This window comes from Pan troglodytes, chromosome 14 (genome assembly GCF_028858775.2).
Source record: "Pan troglodytes isolate AG18354 chromosome 14, NHGRI_mPanTro3-v2.0_pri, whole genome shotgun sequence".
Lineage (NCBI taxonomy): Eukaryota > Metazoa > Chordata > Mammalia > Primates > Hominidae > Pan > Pan troglodytes.
The window spans coordinates 53,692,589-53,706,035 of record NC_072412.2 but is presented as its reverse complement, the minus strand read 5'-3'; the positions used below and the strand labels follow the sequence as shown (position 1 = coordinate 53,706,035).

General features: G+C 41.3%; 1 protein-coding gene across 15 annotated transcripts in view; it reads left to right on the top strand.

Moving 5' to 3' along the window:
- Positions 1-13,447, top strand: part of MED4 (mediator complex subunit 4) — a 180,155-nt gene that overhangs the window by 125,992 nt on the left and 40,716 nt on the right. For 2 of the 15 annotated variants that reach the window (XR_008538675.2, XM_054664928.2), the window contains exon 1: positions 10,558-10,722. The exons of 5 other annotated variants lie outside the window; for them this stretch is intronic. Coding sequence is in view for 5 of the 10 variants with exons in the window: in XM_054664928.2 (XP_054520903.1) it covers positions 10,598-10,722 (125 nt within the window). In the remaining 5 variants the exon portion in view is untranslated. Of the gene's footprint in view, positions 1-10,514; positions 12,122-13,447 lie in introns of those variants that run through there. 8 more of the 15 variants (XM_509775.7, XM_001151473.8, XM_054664925.2 and 5 more) reach the window with 8 other exon arrangements.

The window sequence follows — 13,447 nt, the reverse complement described above, 5'->3', positions numbered from 1 at the left end:
GCATACATTAAGGTTTATCCTTTGTGCTGTAAAGTTCTATGGGTTTTTATAAATGCAGGTTTCATGTATCTACCATTACAATATCATACAGAATAGTTTCTGTACCTTAAAGAAATCCTCTGTGCTTCGCCTACTCCAGTCTCCTCATCCTCTGATTTCTTCATAACCACTGATCTGTTTACTATCTCTATAGATTTGCCTTTTCCAGAATGTCATATAAATGGAATCACATAGCATGTAGCCTTTACAGATTGGCTTGTTTCACTTAGCAATACACATTTAAGATTCTTCCATGTCTTAGGGTGGCTTTGATAGCTCATTCCTTCTTGTTACTGTATAGTATTTCATTATATAGATGTACTAATGTTTGTTATGTAATTCCATTACTTATCCAACCCATTGAATGACATTCTGGTTACTTTCAGTTAGAATTTTTTAATATGTTGCAAACTTTCATGTATCCACAAAGTAATATGACTTCCAAAAAACTTACTGAATGCATTGGGATATGCTGAAGGAAGTATAATAGTTATGATGATAGCTGCTGGACATTGCGGTATGGTGGTGAAGAATACTGGCTCTGACTTTAGACTGCCTGGGTGCTGCCACCCCCCAGTATGTGGTCTTAGATGGATGACCTAACTTCTCTGTGCCTCAGTGTCCTTGTTTGTAAACAGGGATAGCAATTGTACCTATAGGGTATGAAACAACACCCAGTCCAGTAGACATTACCCACTTCTGTAATTTATTTTTATTTGTACATACAATGCAGCAAGCACATTACATACATCCCTCTATGCCTTCCAGCAAAAATAGGGAAAGCTTCATTTCCCCATTTTATAGACTGAGAACCTGAAATGCAGAGACTATAAATCATTAGAACCAGGACTTGAATTGAGGTTAGTCATTTTACGAAGGCTGTGATCATTCAACTTCATTACAGTGATTCCCCAGACCAAAAGAGAAGTTTCCTTTCATGCAGCCCTAGACATACTGGACCTGCAACATCATCTTTACTCTGGGTTGTCACATTTTATGAAGGACAAACTAGAATGTATGAAACAGATGATCAAGTTGATGAAAGGTCTGGAAACCCTTTTAAATGAGGTTTGACTGAAGGAACTAGGGATGATTACATGGGTGAAAAAATAAAATATTAGAGATGAAATAAACCAAAATATTAACAACGTGTGTCTCTCAATGGTGGGCTAACAGGTGATATTTATTTTTTCATATATTTCTAGATTTTCTATGATGCATCATATATATGCACATATACATGCATCATAGTAAATCTAGACATATAAAAAAAAAATCGGCCTGGTGCGGTGGCTCATGCCTTTAATCCCAGCACTTTGGGAGGCCAAGGTGGGTGGATCACCTGAGGTCAGGAGTTTGAGACTAACCTGGCCAACATGGTGAAACCCTGTCTCTACTAAAATACAAAAATTAGCCAGACATGGTGGCAAGCGCCTGTAATCCTAGCTACTTGAGAGGCTGAGGCACAAGAATAGCTTGAACCCCAGAGGTGGAAGTTGCAGTGAGCTGAGATTGCGCCATTGCACTCCAGCCTGTGCAACAGAGTGAGACTCCATCTCAAAATAAATAAATAAATAAATAAATAAAAATCATAATCATAATCATAATATATATTTTCTATGATGTATATATGAGCATATATATGCATCAGAAAATCTAGAAAATATAAAAAATGCATCATAGAAAATATAGAAAAATTTAAAAAGCAATAAAAATATGCATGTATATATGAAATTTTGTAAGAAAAAATCTTAATAAATTGTGGTTTAAAAAAATAGGCTGTTGTGTGAAAGACAGATTAAATGTTTTGTTTATGACTTCAGAAGACAGAGTTTGTGCTCAATATGTGAAAATTATCTTGAAGCACATTTGGGCTCATTATACATAAAATTAGCTGATGTGAGGTAGCCACCTCCCCTCTACCAGAAAGGGTTTGATCACAGGCTGGGATCAGGCTAGATCAGATGACTTCTGAGATCTCTTTAGCTTTTATTCCATAACCTGGGCCTCTACTTAAGAACACAAAATGTTTTTAATTGTTTTAGCTCACGATGTACAAATTGATGCTGTTAATATAAATACATTCAGTTTATTTATCTCTCCAAGCACCCAAGAACACTTAGAGATTTGTTTTATGTATTAGGATAAAATGAACCTGTATTTTCTTAGAATAATCTGAGAATTTTTACTCATTCAAACTAGACTTTTTTTCATCTTGTATTGGTTTCCTAGGGCTGCTATAATAAATTACCACAACCTGCGTGGCTAGAAACAACAGAAAATTTTCCTCTCATGGTTGCAGAGGCGAGAAGTCCCAAAATCAAGGTGTCAACAGAGCTGTGCTCCCTCAGAGGCTCTAGGGAAGAGTCCTTCCTTGCTTCTCCCAGCTTCAGGAGGCTGCAGGCATTCCTTGGCTTGTGGCTGCCTAACTCCAGTCTCTGCCTCTGTCTTCATATGACCTTCTCCTCTTCCTTCTGTGTCTCTCCTCTGTGTATCTCTTATAATGACACCTCGATATTGGATTTAGGGTCAACTTGGATAATCCAGGATCATCTCATCTTGAGATCCTTAATTACAACTCCAAAAACCTTTCCAAATAAAATCACATTTACAAGTTCTGGGAGGTGGACATATATTTTGGGAAGGCCACCATTCAATCCACAATTAAGAAGTTTGTGAGGCATTTTGACAATTTGCTTTCTGATACTGATTCTTTGTTCTAGTCCTTCTTCCTCTAGACCTGCCAATCTTCCTCCCCACCTCTGATACTTATTCCAGCCACCTTCTATCTTAAGAATCTCTGCTTTCACCTCATCCAGGAGGCCTTTCCTGACCAATGTTGTCTTGCTCACCTCTATAGGCCTAGCATTTAGTGTGGCATATACACAGAACTTAATAAATATTTGTTGAAAGAATCAACGAATCTACCAAAGGAGGTCAAAGATGATGCCCACCCTTCTTCTGAGTTACTGAGAAGTCGTAAGTTTTTAATGATGCCTGGAGAATTTCAGGGAGAGGATGACATTTCTCGTATTTGAGAGTCTGATAAATTCCAGGAGATTTTTCCATCGATATCACACTGCAAATATTTAAGGGGAATGAGGCCAGGTGCAGTGGCTCACGCCTGTAATCCCAGCACTTTGGGAGGCCAAGGCGGGAGGATCACCTGAGGTCAGGAGTTTAAGACCAGCCTGGTCAACATGGCGAAACTCTGTCTCTACTAAGAATACAAAAATTAGCTGGGTGTGGTGGCACACGCCTGAAATTCCAGCTACTCGGGAGGCTGAGGCAGGAGAATCGCTTGAATGTCGGAGGCAGAGGTTGCAGTGAGCCGAGATTGTGCCACTGCACTCCAGCCTGGGTGACAGAGTGACACTCGGTCTCAAAATAAGTACATAAATAAAAATAAATAAATAAAGGGAATGAGAGGCTTAACCTAAACTGTTTTTTTATTCTCAAGGCACAAGAATGTAGGGAGTTAAAGTCAAATGCCACAGTTACTAGAGGGCTAATGACTTTAATTAACTGAGTAATTTTGAAGAGTGGGAGTTTTTTGTTGTATTGTTTTTGAAAGTGCAGGCTGAGGTTCTTTTGAGGAAAGCCTCAAAATGTAACTAGGATGGGGGGGTGAAGGAGTAAGGGGTGAATCTTCTCTTGAGGTGGAGCAGCCCTAGTTGGTTCTAAGTGAGATAACTTGGCTAATTAAAAGCAGTTAAAATGGAACATTTTGAGGCTTTGTAATTTATTTAAAAATTAGATTTGCTTCCCTATACGCCGGCAACTTGCTGGGAATTCATCCCTTTCTCCCAGTAGCTTTTTGAGAGTTGATTTATGTCTTCAGAAACCATAAATGGTGGTTCTTGATATTGGAGCTTGATACTGAATTGAGTGTTATTTTTACTTGGGATTAAAGGCTCTGAGGTTCATGTCTTGAGGTAGAGTTTCAACTCTTTTTGTTTCTTGGAGAAGAGTTAATGAATGCAGTTGTTCTGTTTTCCTTCTCTCACTACCTGCCTGCCAGGAAAGAAATACCTGACTCTGACTTTCCATCTGAACCTTGACCTTGAATATGTTTTTTTGTTTTTTGTTTTTTGTTTTCCTCAGTGAATCAAGTGAGGCAAGATCCTAAATTGAGAAAGAGGAAGGGAAAGGAGATGTTGAGGGGTGGAGAGAGGCAATGGTGTGAAATTGTATGAAGGACAGTGGAGAGGGGTCAGAATAGGGATGCATAGTCTCATTACCCAGAAGCACTAAGGACCCACTGAAGATTTGGGGGTTAAAGTCATGAATTTCAGTTACAACAAACTGACTGGCTTGTGTGTTTTTCTCCATCCATATTCAGCTGCATTGGTATAGGCATGTAGTAGGCACAGCTGCATTTAGCTCAGTGCGTGGCCTTGCCAAGGGAATGAAACAAATCAAGATGGGGGCAAGAAAGTCAAAGGTATGTGCAAGGCAATGATTAGACATCTCCAGATGCCCATTGACATGCAACCCCTCTTTATTAGTCTGCTAGGGCTATCAGAACAAAATGCCACAGACTGAGTGGTTTAAGCAACAAGAATTTATTTTCTCACAATTCTGGAAGCCAAAAGTCCAAGATCAAGGTGTCAACAGGACTGGTTTCTTCCAAGGCCTCTCTCCTTGGCTAGCCCGTGTCTGCCTTCTTGCCATATTCTCACATGGTCTTTTCTCTGTGCACACTCATCCCTGGCATCTTTTCCTCTTCTTATAAGGACACCAGTCAGATTGAATTAGGGTCTACCCTAATGGCCTCATTTTAACTTGATCACCTCTTTGAAGACCCCATCTCCAAAGCATTCACACTTTTTCAGTACAAAGTAAAAAATACATTTTACATTTGACCCAGTGCACACATACCTAGTTATTTAAGTGAAAAAAGTTTCCACAAGATGCACAATGCACTTTGATATTTTAGATATTTTCTTTTCTATTAAAAAAAATCTCTACAGGGATATGTTAGGCATGTCAAACAAATAATAATTACATAGTTATGTGTAGATATAGTGTAGTAATGTAAACACTAACTATTGACTTAACAAAGAATTGTGTTTTTTTTTTTTTTTTTTTGAGACCGAGTTTCACTCTTGTTGCCCAGACTGGAGTGCAATGACATGATCTTGATTCACTGCAACCTCTACCTCCTGGGTTCCAGCGATTCTCCTGCCTCAGCCTCCTAAGTAGCTGGGATTACAGGCATGTGCCACCATGCCCAGCCAATTTTTTGTACTTTTTTAGTAGAGATGGGGTTTCACCATGTTGGTCAGGCTGGTCTCAAATGCCTTGGCTTCTCAAAGTACTGGGATTATAAGCATAAGCCACCATGCCTGGCCAGAACTGTGTTCTAACTAATGGGAAGATAAATGACACACGTAAGAGAGATAAAATCCTCATTTATCATAATAGGAAATAAATTTCAAAAGCAGTTGAATAGAGATATAGAATATATGCATATTATTTTAAAATATGTGAGCAAAGAATAGAAGTAATGGTTAAAAATGCTGAGAGTGCCCACCTTTAGTGAGAAGGATATGCTAGGAAGTGGGGCTCAGGAGGTGGTAATTTAGAACTTTTTAATTTTCATTAGAAGCTTTTGAGTACCATTTGATTTTAGACTATGTATATATGTTGTTTGATGAAAATAAAAAATAGGCCGGGTGAAGTGGCTCACAGAGCAAGGCTCTGCCTTAAAAAAATAAAATAGGCCAAGCATAGTGGCTCCTGCCTATAATCCCAGCATTTTGAGAGGCCAAGGCGGGCAGATCACCTGAGGTCAGGAGTTTGAGACCAGCCTGGCCAACATGGCGAAACCCCATCTCTACTAAAAATACAAAAATTAGCCAGGCATGGTGGCACATGCCTGTAATCCCAGCTACTTGGGAGGCTGAGGCAGGAGAATTGCTTGAACCTGGGAGGTGGAGGTTGTAGTGAGCTGAGATCGTGCCACTGCACTCCAGCCTAGGTGACAGAGCAAGACTCTGTCTCAAAAATATAATAATAAAATTAAAAAAAAATTTTTTTAAGATACATAGTGTATTCAGCTATCTATTCTGCTGACCCTTAGGGACAGCCTTGGTTGAGTTTCTCGCTGCACCTCCAAACCTCCACACCAACTGCTTGCAGCTGCTTTTTGCTCAGAATTTCAAGCTGTGCATTTATTTGATAGTGTTTGTATGAGGGGTTCTTCAAAAAGTTCATGAAAAGTGTGTATTATAGAAAAACTATAGATGCATTTCAAAATATTTTTCCACCAAAATAAAGTCATACTAACTTGTTATAACATGTATGAACAGGATCTAGTTTGAGGCACAAGAAGGATAAGACATCAGTTTGACAAGAGCCCCTATCAGAACAATATGAATTCTACTAAAATTGAAGCAAGAATATCAAATTGATGGTGAAGCTTGTGTGGAAGAATGGTGAAATCTTGATGCTTTATGAAAAGTTTATGAGGACAATGCCCTAAAGAAATCAGCGGTTTTACAAATAGAAAACTCATTTGAAGAAGGGATGAGATGATGTTGAAGATAAAGCCTGCAGCAGCAGACCATCCACATCAATTTGCAAGGAAAATATTTATCTTGTTTGTACCCTAATTGCAGAGGACCAGCAATTAATAGACAACACTATAGACATCTCAATTTGTTCAGCCTATACAATTCTGACTCAAAAACTAAAGTTGAGCAAACTTTCCAATCAATGGATGCCAAAACTGTTATGCCCAAATCACCTGCAGACAAGAGCAGGGCATTCAATGGAAATTTTAAACAAGTGAGATCAAGATCCTGAGGCACTTCTTTGAAGAGCTGTAACAGGAGATGAAAAATGGCTTTACCAGCACAATCCTGATGATAAAGCAAAATCAAAGCAATGGCTATCAAGAGGTGGAAGTGGTCCAGTCAAAGCAAAAGCAGACCAGTCAAGATCAAACAGCATGGCAACAGTTTTTGGGATGCTCAAGGCATTTTGCTTGGTGACTTTCTGGAGAGCCAAAGAATGATAACAATGGCTTATTATGAGAGTGTTTTGAGAAAGTTAGCAAAAGCTTTAGCAGAAAAACACCCGAGAAAGCTTCACCGGAGAGTCCTTCTCCACCACAACAATACTCCTGCTCATTCCTCTCATCAAACAAGGACAATTTTGGAAGTGTTTCAATGGGAAATCATTGAACATCCACCTTACAGTCCTGATCTGACTTCTTTTTGTTTCCTAATCTTAAAAAAATCTGGGCCAGGCTCAGTGTCTCATGCCTGTAGTCCCAGCACTTTGGGAGGCTGAGGCGGGTGGATCACTTGAGGTCAGGAGTTTGAGACCAGCCTGGCCATCATGGCAAAACCCCATCTCTACTAAAAATACAAAAATTAGCTAGGCATGGTGGCACATGCCTGTAATCCCAGCTACTCGGGAGGCTGAGACAGGAGAATCACTTGAACCCGGGAGGTGGAGGTTGCAGTGAGCCAAGATTGTGCCACTGCACTCCAGCTTGAGCAAGACAACAGAGAAAGACTCTGTCTCAAAACTAAATAAGTAAATAAAATCTGTAAAGGGCACTCATTTTTCTTCAGTTAATAATGTATTGGGAGGATTGCTTGAGCCTGGGAGGTCAAGGTTGCAGTGAGCTGTGGTTGCACCACTGCCCTCCAGCCTGAGTGACACAGAGTGAGACCCTGTGGCAAAAAAAAAAAGAAAAGAAAAAAGTAAAAAAGACAGCATTGACATGGTTAAATTCCAAGGGCCCTCATTTATTTAGGGATGAACTAAATGGCTGGTATCGTCATTAATAAAAGTGTCTTGAACTAGATGGAGCTTATGTTGAGAAATAAAGTTTATATTTTAAATTATTATCTTTTAATTCCATTTTTCCATGAACTTTTTGAAGTCCTCTCATATTTTAGGTCAGAGGTTCCCAGTCCTTTTAGTACCTGAATATCCTTCTTTCTTTACAGAGAGCTGGGATAACCAGTGGTAAAGAGCACAGATCCTGGAGCCAGACTCTGGGTTCAGATTCCAGCTTTGCCATTTACTATATGACCCCGGCATGTGTCTTAACATTTCTGCCCCTCAGTTTCATTATCTGTAACATAGGGATAGTAACAGTACTTACCTCATAGGAGTGTTAGGAAAATTAAACAAGTTAATATTTTTTAAGTGCTTAGAACAGTGCCCAGCATGTCAATAAAATTTCATGAGAAAGTAGTGTCCTTTTTGAATCTACAGATTGAGAAAATATGTACCTAACTCCAAATTACCATGAATTCAGTAATACTATATAAAATAATTCATATTTGTTTATCACGCCTGGATTTGTACAATTTGCAAGACAGTATATCTGTGAAAGATGCTATTACTTATCAGTCTATAGAAACTGTTTAATATGCATATGAATTTGCAATAAATCTGAGGAGGTCAGGAGTTCACAATACACATACATGCTCCACACACTGATCCTCAGTGTCTGCAAAGTAGGACTATAATTGGTCATTTTTAACTAATTAGAATCCTTCTAGAATTTTTATGTTTACACTAATATAATGTTCTCTCTCCTCCTACCAGAGTCATGGCTCAATATGACCCGTGAGAGTTGAGTAAACAAAACCAACACATACCGCAGAAGTTTGACACCCTGGAAACTTAACATAAGAAATGATTGACTAGAGTACTGAGAGGCATGTTTAGAATGCAAGTGTAATGAACAAAGCTTCAATCTACTTTAACCCATTGCCTAAGAATTGACTGCATTAACAAAAAAGGGTTAGCCAACAGCAGATGCAGGGAACGGTCAGAAAACAAAAGGTGACAAGGATCTCTTGCACTGTCTAGAGGAAAAGGTACCGTGACCTATGAACACAAATAATCCAATCTCTTGAACACAAATATCCCTACACTGTGGAGACACAAAGCCTCATGATTGTGTCATTAATTTTTAATCTATCCTTGTTTGTTCTGATCCAAGTTTAACAAGCAACATCCTGTGATAATATGGCTTCTCATATAGTTTTGTCTATGGGAAAAAGATATGTTTGGCACTATTACTTTTCATCGTAAGTGAGTAAATCAGCATTCTAGATTACGCAGCAGTTGCTATGAGTGAATTTATTTAACATGAATTTCTAAAAGACTTGTCAACTCTGGGTGCCCAGGAGTCAGGTTTAGCACCTCCAAAAAGACAGAGCAGAGGATGAGACCCTGAAATGAAAGGACTACAGGTACTACTACCTCATGGGAGTGAGGCAGTCCCAGACCATCTTTTATAATAGCAATATGGAATCCTCATTCCCAATAGGCTTGTAACTTTGGTTTTTTCTGGTAGAGAGTGATCCCTACTACGTTGTTATCCCTAGGAAAAGTAGGCTAAGACGTATTTTTGCCTTTGACAACCAGTTCTGGTTTGGAATGTGTGGTGGTACATCAATGACTTAAACTATGTTAATTAACTACTACTTATGTACTGTATTGGTTCCTTCAGTTCAATAATTAACCTGAGTAATGAGCAAAACATTTTGTTGGAAGATGTATGGCTATAAAGATGGATTATAGCAATGTGGAAGTAACCTAACTGTCCATCGTCAGATGAATGGATGAACAAAAGGTGCCATATGCATACAACGGAATATTAGTCTTAAAAAGGAAAGATATTCCAGCACATGCTACATCATGGATGAACCTGGAGGACATAATGCTGAGTGACATAAGCCAGACACAAAAAGACAAATACTGTATGATTCTGCTTATATGAGGTACCTAGAGTAGCCAAACTTACAGCAATGGAAAGTAGAATGGTGGTTGCCAGGGCCTGGAGAAAGGGGGGATAAGAAGTTAGCATTTAGTGAGTACAGAGTTTGTTTTACAAGATAAAAGGTTTTGGAGATGGATAGTTGCTCAACAGTATGAATGTATTTAATGCCACTGAACTATCCACTTAAAAATGGTTAAGGTGGGCCGGGTGCGGTGGCTCACGCCTGTAATTCCACCACTTTGGGAGGCTGAGGCAGGCGGATCACGAGGTCAGGAGATTGAGACCATCCTGGCTAACAAGGTGAAACCCCGTCTCTACTAAAAATACAAAAAATTAGCCGGGCGTGGTGGCGGTCGCCTGTAGTCCCAGCTACTCGGGAGGCTGAGGCAGGAAAAATGGCGTGAACCCAGGAGGCGGAACTTGCAGTGAGCCAAGACATCCGCGACGATGCACTCCAGTCTGGGCAACAGAGCGAGACTCGTCTCAAAAAAAAAAAAAAAGAAAGAAAGAAAGAAAGAAAGAAAGAAAGAGAAAAAAACCATTAGGCCCAGGAGAATCAGACTGCGTTGCCCCCACTGTTCTCAGTTCAGCTGTCGCTCCCAGGGTTTGGACCAGAAAGCCCTCGCTGGCCCAACAGATGGCGCCGGTGTCCGCAGTGCGCCTCCAGGCGCAAAGGGGGCGCTCTCGCCAGGCCTCTTGTTCCTCTCCTGGGTGACTCTTCCGCCTTCCGAGCCCGCCTTCTCGCCACGCACCTGCGTCAGCGCGCTCTGCGCGTGCGCCGGTGGCGGGACTCTGGGGAGAATGGCTGCGTCTTCCAGTGGTGAGAAGGAGAAGGAGCGGCTGGGAGGCGGTTTGGGAGTGGCGGGTGGTAACAGCACACGAGAGCGGCTGCTGTCTGCGCTTGAGGACTTGGAGGTCCTGTCTAGGTAATGCGGCGAGCCTGAGAGCCGGGCTGGAGCTGGGCCGGGGGACTGACCCCGGAGCCGGCCGGCCCTGCCTTTGTGCTCGTTCTCGGGGTTCGGCGGGGAGGGCCAGCTCGGGAGTTTCGGGTGCATGAGGGTCATGGACGTGGGGTCCGCAGCCCTCTGGCACTCTGGGCGGCGGTTTTTCCCGTTAGAGGGAATTTTAGTAATGATAAGAACTCGCGCGGTCTGAGCCCCTTCGTCCGCGGCCAGCCACTTAACATTTATGGAACGCTCCTTGGGGGCTCAGCATTGGGGAAACGGTAGTGAAGGGTAGACTGGATGCCAGCTGTCGAGGGAGAGACAGATGTGCAAACTGGCTTGGGGCCTGTTTTTATTAGAGGGCTGCGCTGCGGGGTACTGGAGCACAGGGGCTAGGCACCTTTTCTGGTTCTAGTCAGGGCCTCTGAAGAAAGGGCTGCTTGGGAAGCATGAGCTCGCCAAACTCTAGGCAGCACAGGTAGATGGAACAGCAAGTGCAAAAAGCCTGGCTTGGTGGAGTTGCAAGTTGTTTAGGATGGTTGTGTGTCAGAGATAGGAGATGAAATTAGATGTCGTTCTTCATATTCTGTCACCTTTCATGATAAGTCTTTCAAGTTGAAGCCTTCCTTGACTCCCTCCCATTGACTTGGATGGTAAATTATCTTGGTTCTGCCTCCTAAAGTGTTGCTCCAATTTGCCCTCTCGTTCCAACCCCGCTGTTCATAACTCCTTCTTAAATGTAGCCTCTCAAACAGTTTTAATTGCCTCATGCTTCTGCACTTTATCCTTTTATATTGGCCGATACCAGTTTTAAAAGGCATCTTATATCACTTTTCTGCAGAAAAATTATATAAAAGCTACCTCATTGGTAGGTTTGCGTTGTCCAGTGAGGTAAAGTTCAAATTCTTTAGTCAGACTTCCACATCTTCAGTGCCATTCCCAGTCTACTCCCGATTTGGTGAATGATTCATATATCCTTCAGAATCCAGCCCAAATGTCACTTTTTCTGTAGCCAACATTCTTTGACAGCTTTAGAATAAATCTTATCTGTTGTATTTTAAAATATACCTGATATAATCAGCACTTTATTTTTGGTGTAAATTTAGTCCTTGCCATCGTATTGCTACCAACTTACCAGGTCAGCACAGTATTTAATGATGGAAGAAAACCCGAAAACACCTAGACACCAGAAATTAAATGGCTTATGTGTTTGATCCACTGTTTAAAATAAACTGTATTAGGGCCGGGTGTGGTGGCTCACGCCTATAATCCGAGCACTTTGGGAGGCCAAGGCGGGCGGATCATTGGAACTTCTTCACAGAATGAAGCTGCTCTGGTGGTGTGACTGGCTTCCAGAAAGGTCTCATGTGTTCACTCAGAGGTAGTTATGTGTACTGATTCTGTGATCTGTGAAGTTTGTCAGTCTCTGAATGTAATTTGTGTCTGGCTTGCATTTATGAAAATGAGAAGAAAAATCACGAATGTACCTTACATATTTTTAGATTTAGCCTCTTTAAAAATAGTGGATTTATAACTTAGGATCTTTTTTTTTCTATTAACCTGATTATATAGCCTTTCGGGATATTTATTAGTTTGTAAAATGTAATGCAAGGAGATAGTCTTAAAAAGTTGAAACACAGGTTGTAGGCTAAACGTTTTTTTTAACCCATTTGTAACTCAAAACTCATTGTTCCACAGAACCATGTTGATAGGAATCTTGAGTTTTCCACACCAGCCTGTTAATTCTGTTTACCTGAAAAGTGTATTACCACTAATAATGTAGGCTCTAACCGCTATGGAAATTTTATTTCTATGGGGAATTGTGTCTGGATTCTAATGGAGTATGCTGGGAATGCACCTTCTTTTTAGCAGGACAGGGCTCTTGAGTGTGGGGGCTTCCTTTGGCCTCTTTTTCGCAGTTGGGGAGGACAGGGGTTTCTATTTTGTCCTGGACTGTTACAGAACATGACTAAGTCTTAGAGACTTCTACCTCCCCTCTACTCCGGCGCCTAAGGCAAGCCTTGTAAAGCCTTCTGTGGACTCACGCTCCCAGATTTGCAAGAACAGAGGAAGGCTTATCCCACATCTCCTACCATAGCCCCACTCTAGTCAGCACCACTCCTGCCCCACCTGAAACCAGCTTTTACTTAGACCAGAGGTTCTCAACCGTCTATGTCTCACTTGTGGCGTACACTAAAAAGTTTACTTAACATGCTGTTTTCATACGCTGTTGATCCATCAGCAAGTCCTGTTAGCTCTACCTCCAAAAGATATCTGAAATCTGTCCATGTTTCTCCCATCACCATTACTAAGTCCTGGAGGCTATAACCTCGTCAAAACCAGTGTCATTTTTTGCCTGGAACACTACAGAAACCACCTAACTTACTTCCTGTTCTGGCCCTCTTACAGTCTATTTACCAAATCACTCAACAGTTTTTAAAAGTATAAATCAGGTCATGCCATTTCCCTGTTTAAAATAATCCAGTGGCTTCTCATTGCATATAGAATGAAACACTAGGCCGGGTGCAGTGGCTCATGCCTGTAATCCCAGCACTTTGGGAGGCCGAGGCCGGCGGATCACCTGTGGTCGGGATTTCGAGACCAGCCTGACCAACACGGAGAAACCCCATCTGTACTAAAAAAAAAAATACAAAATTAGCCGGGCGTGGTGGCACATGCCTGTAATCCCAGCTGCTAGGGAGGCTGA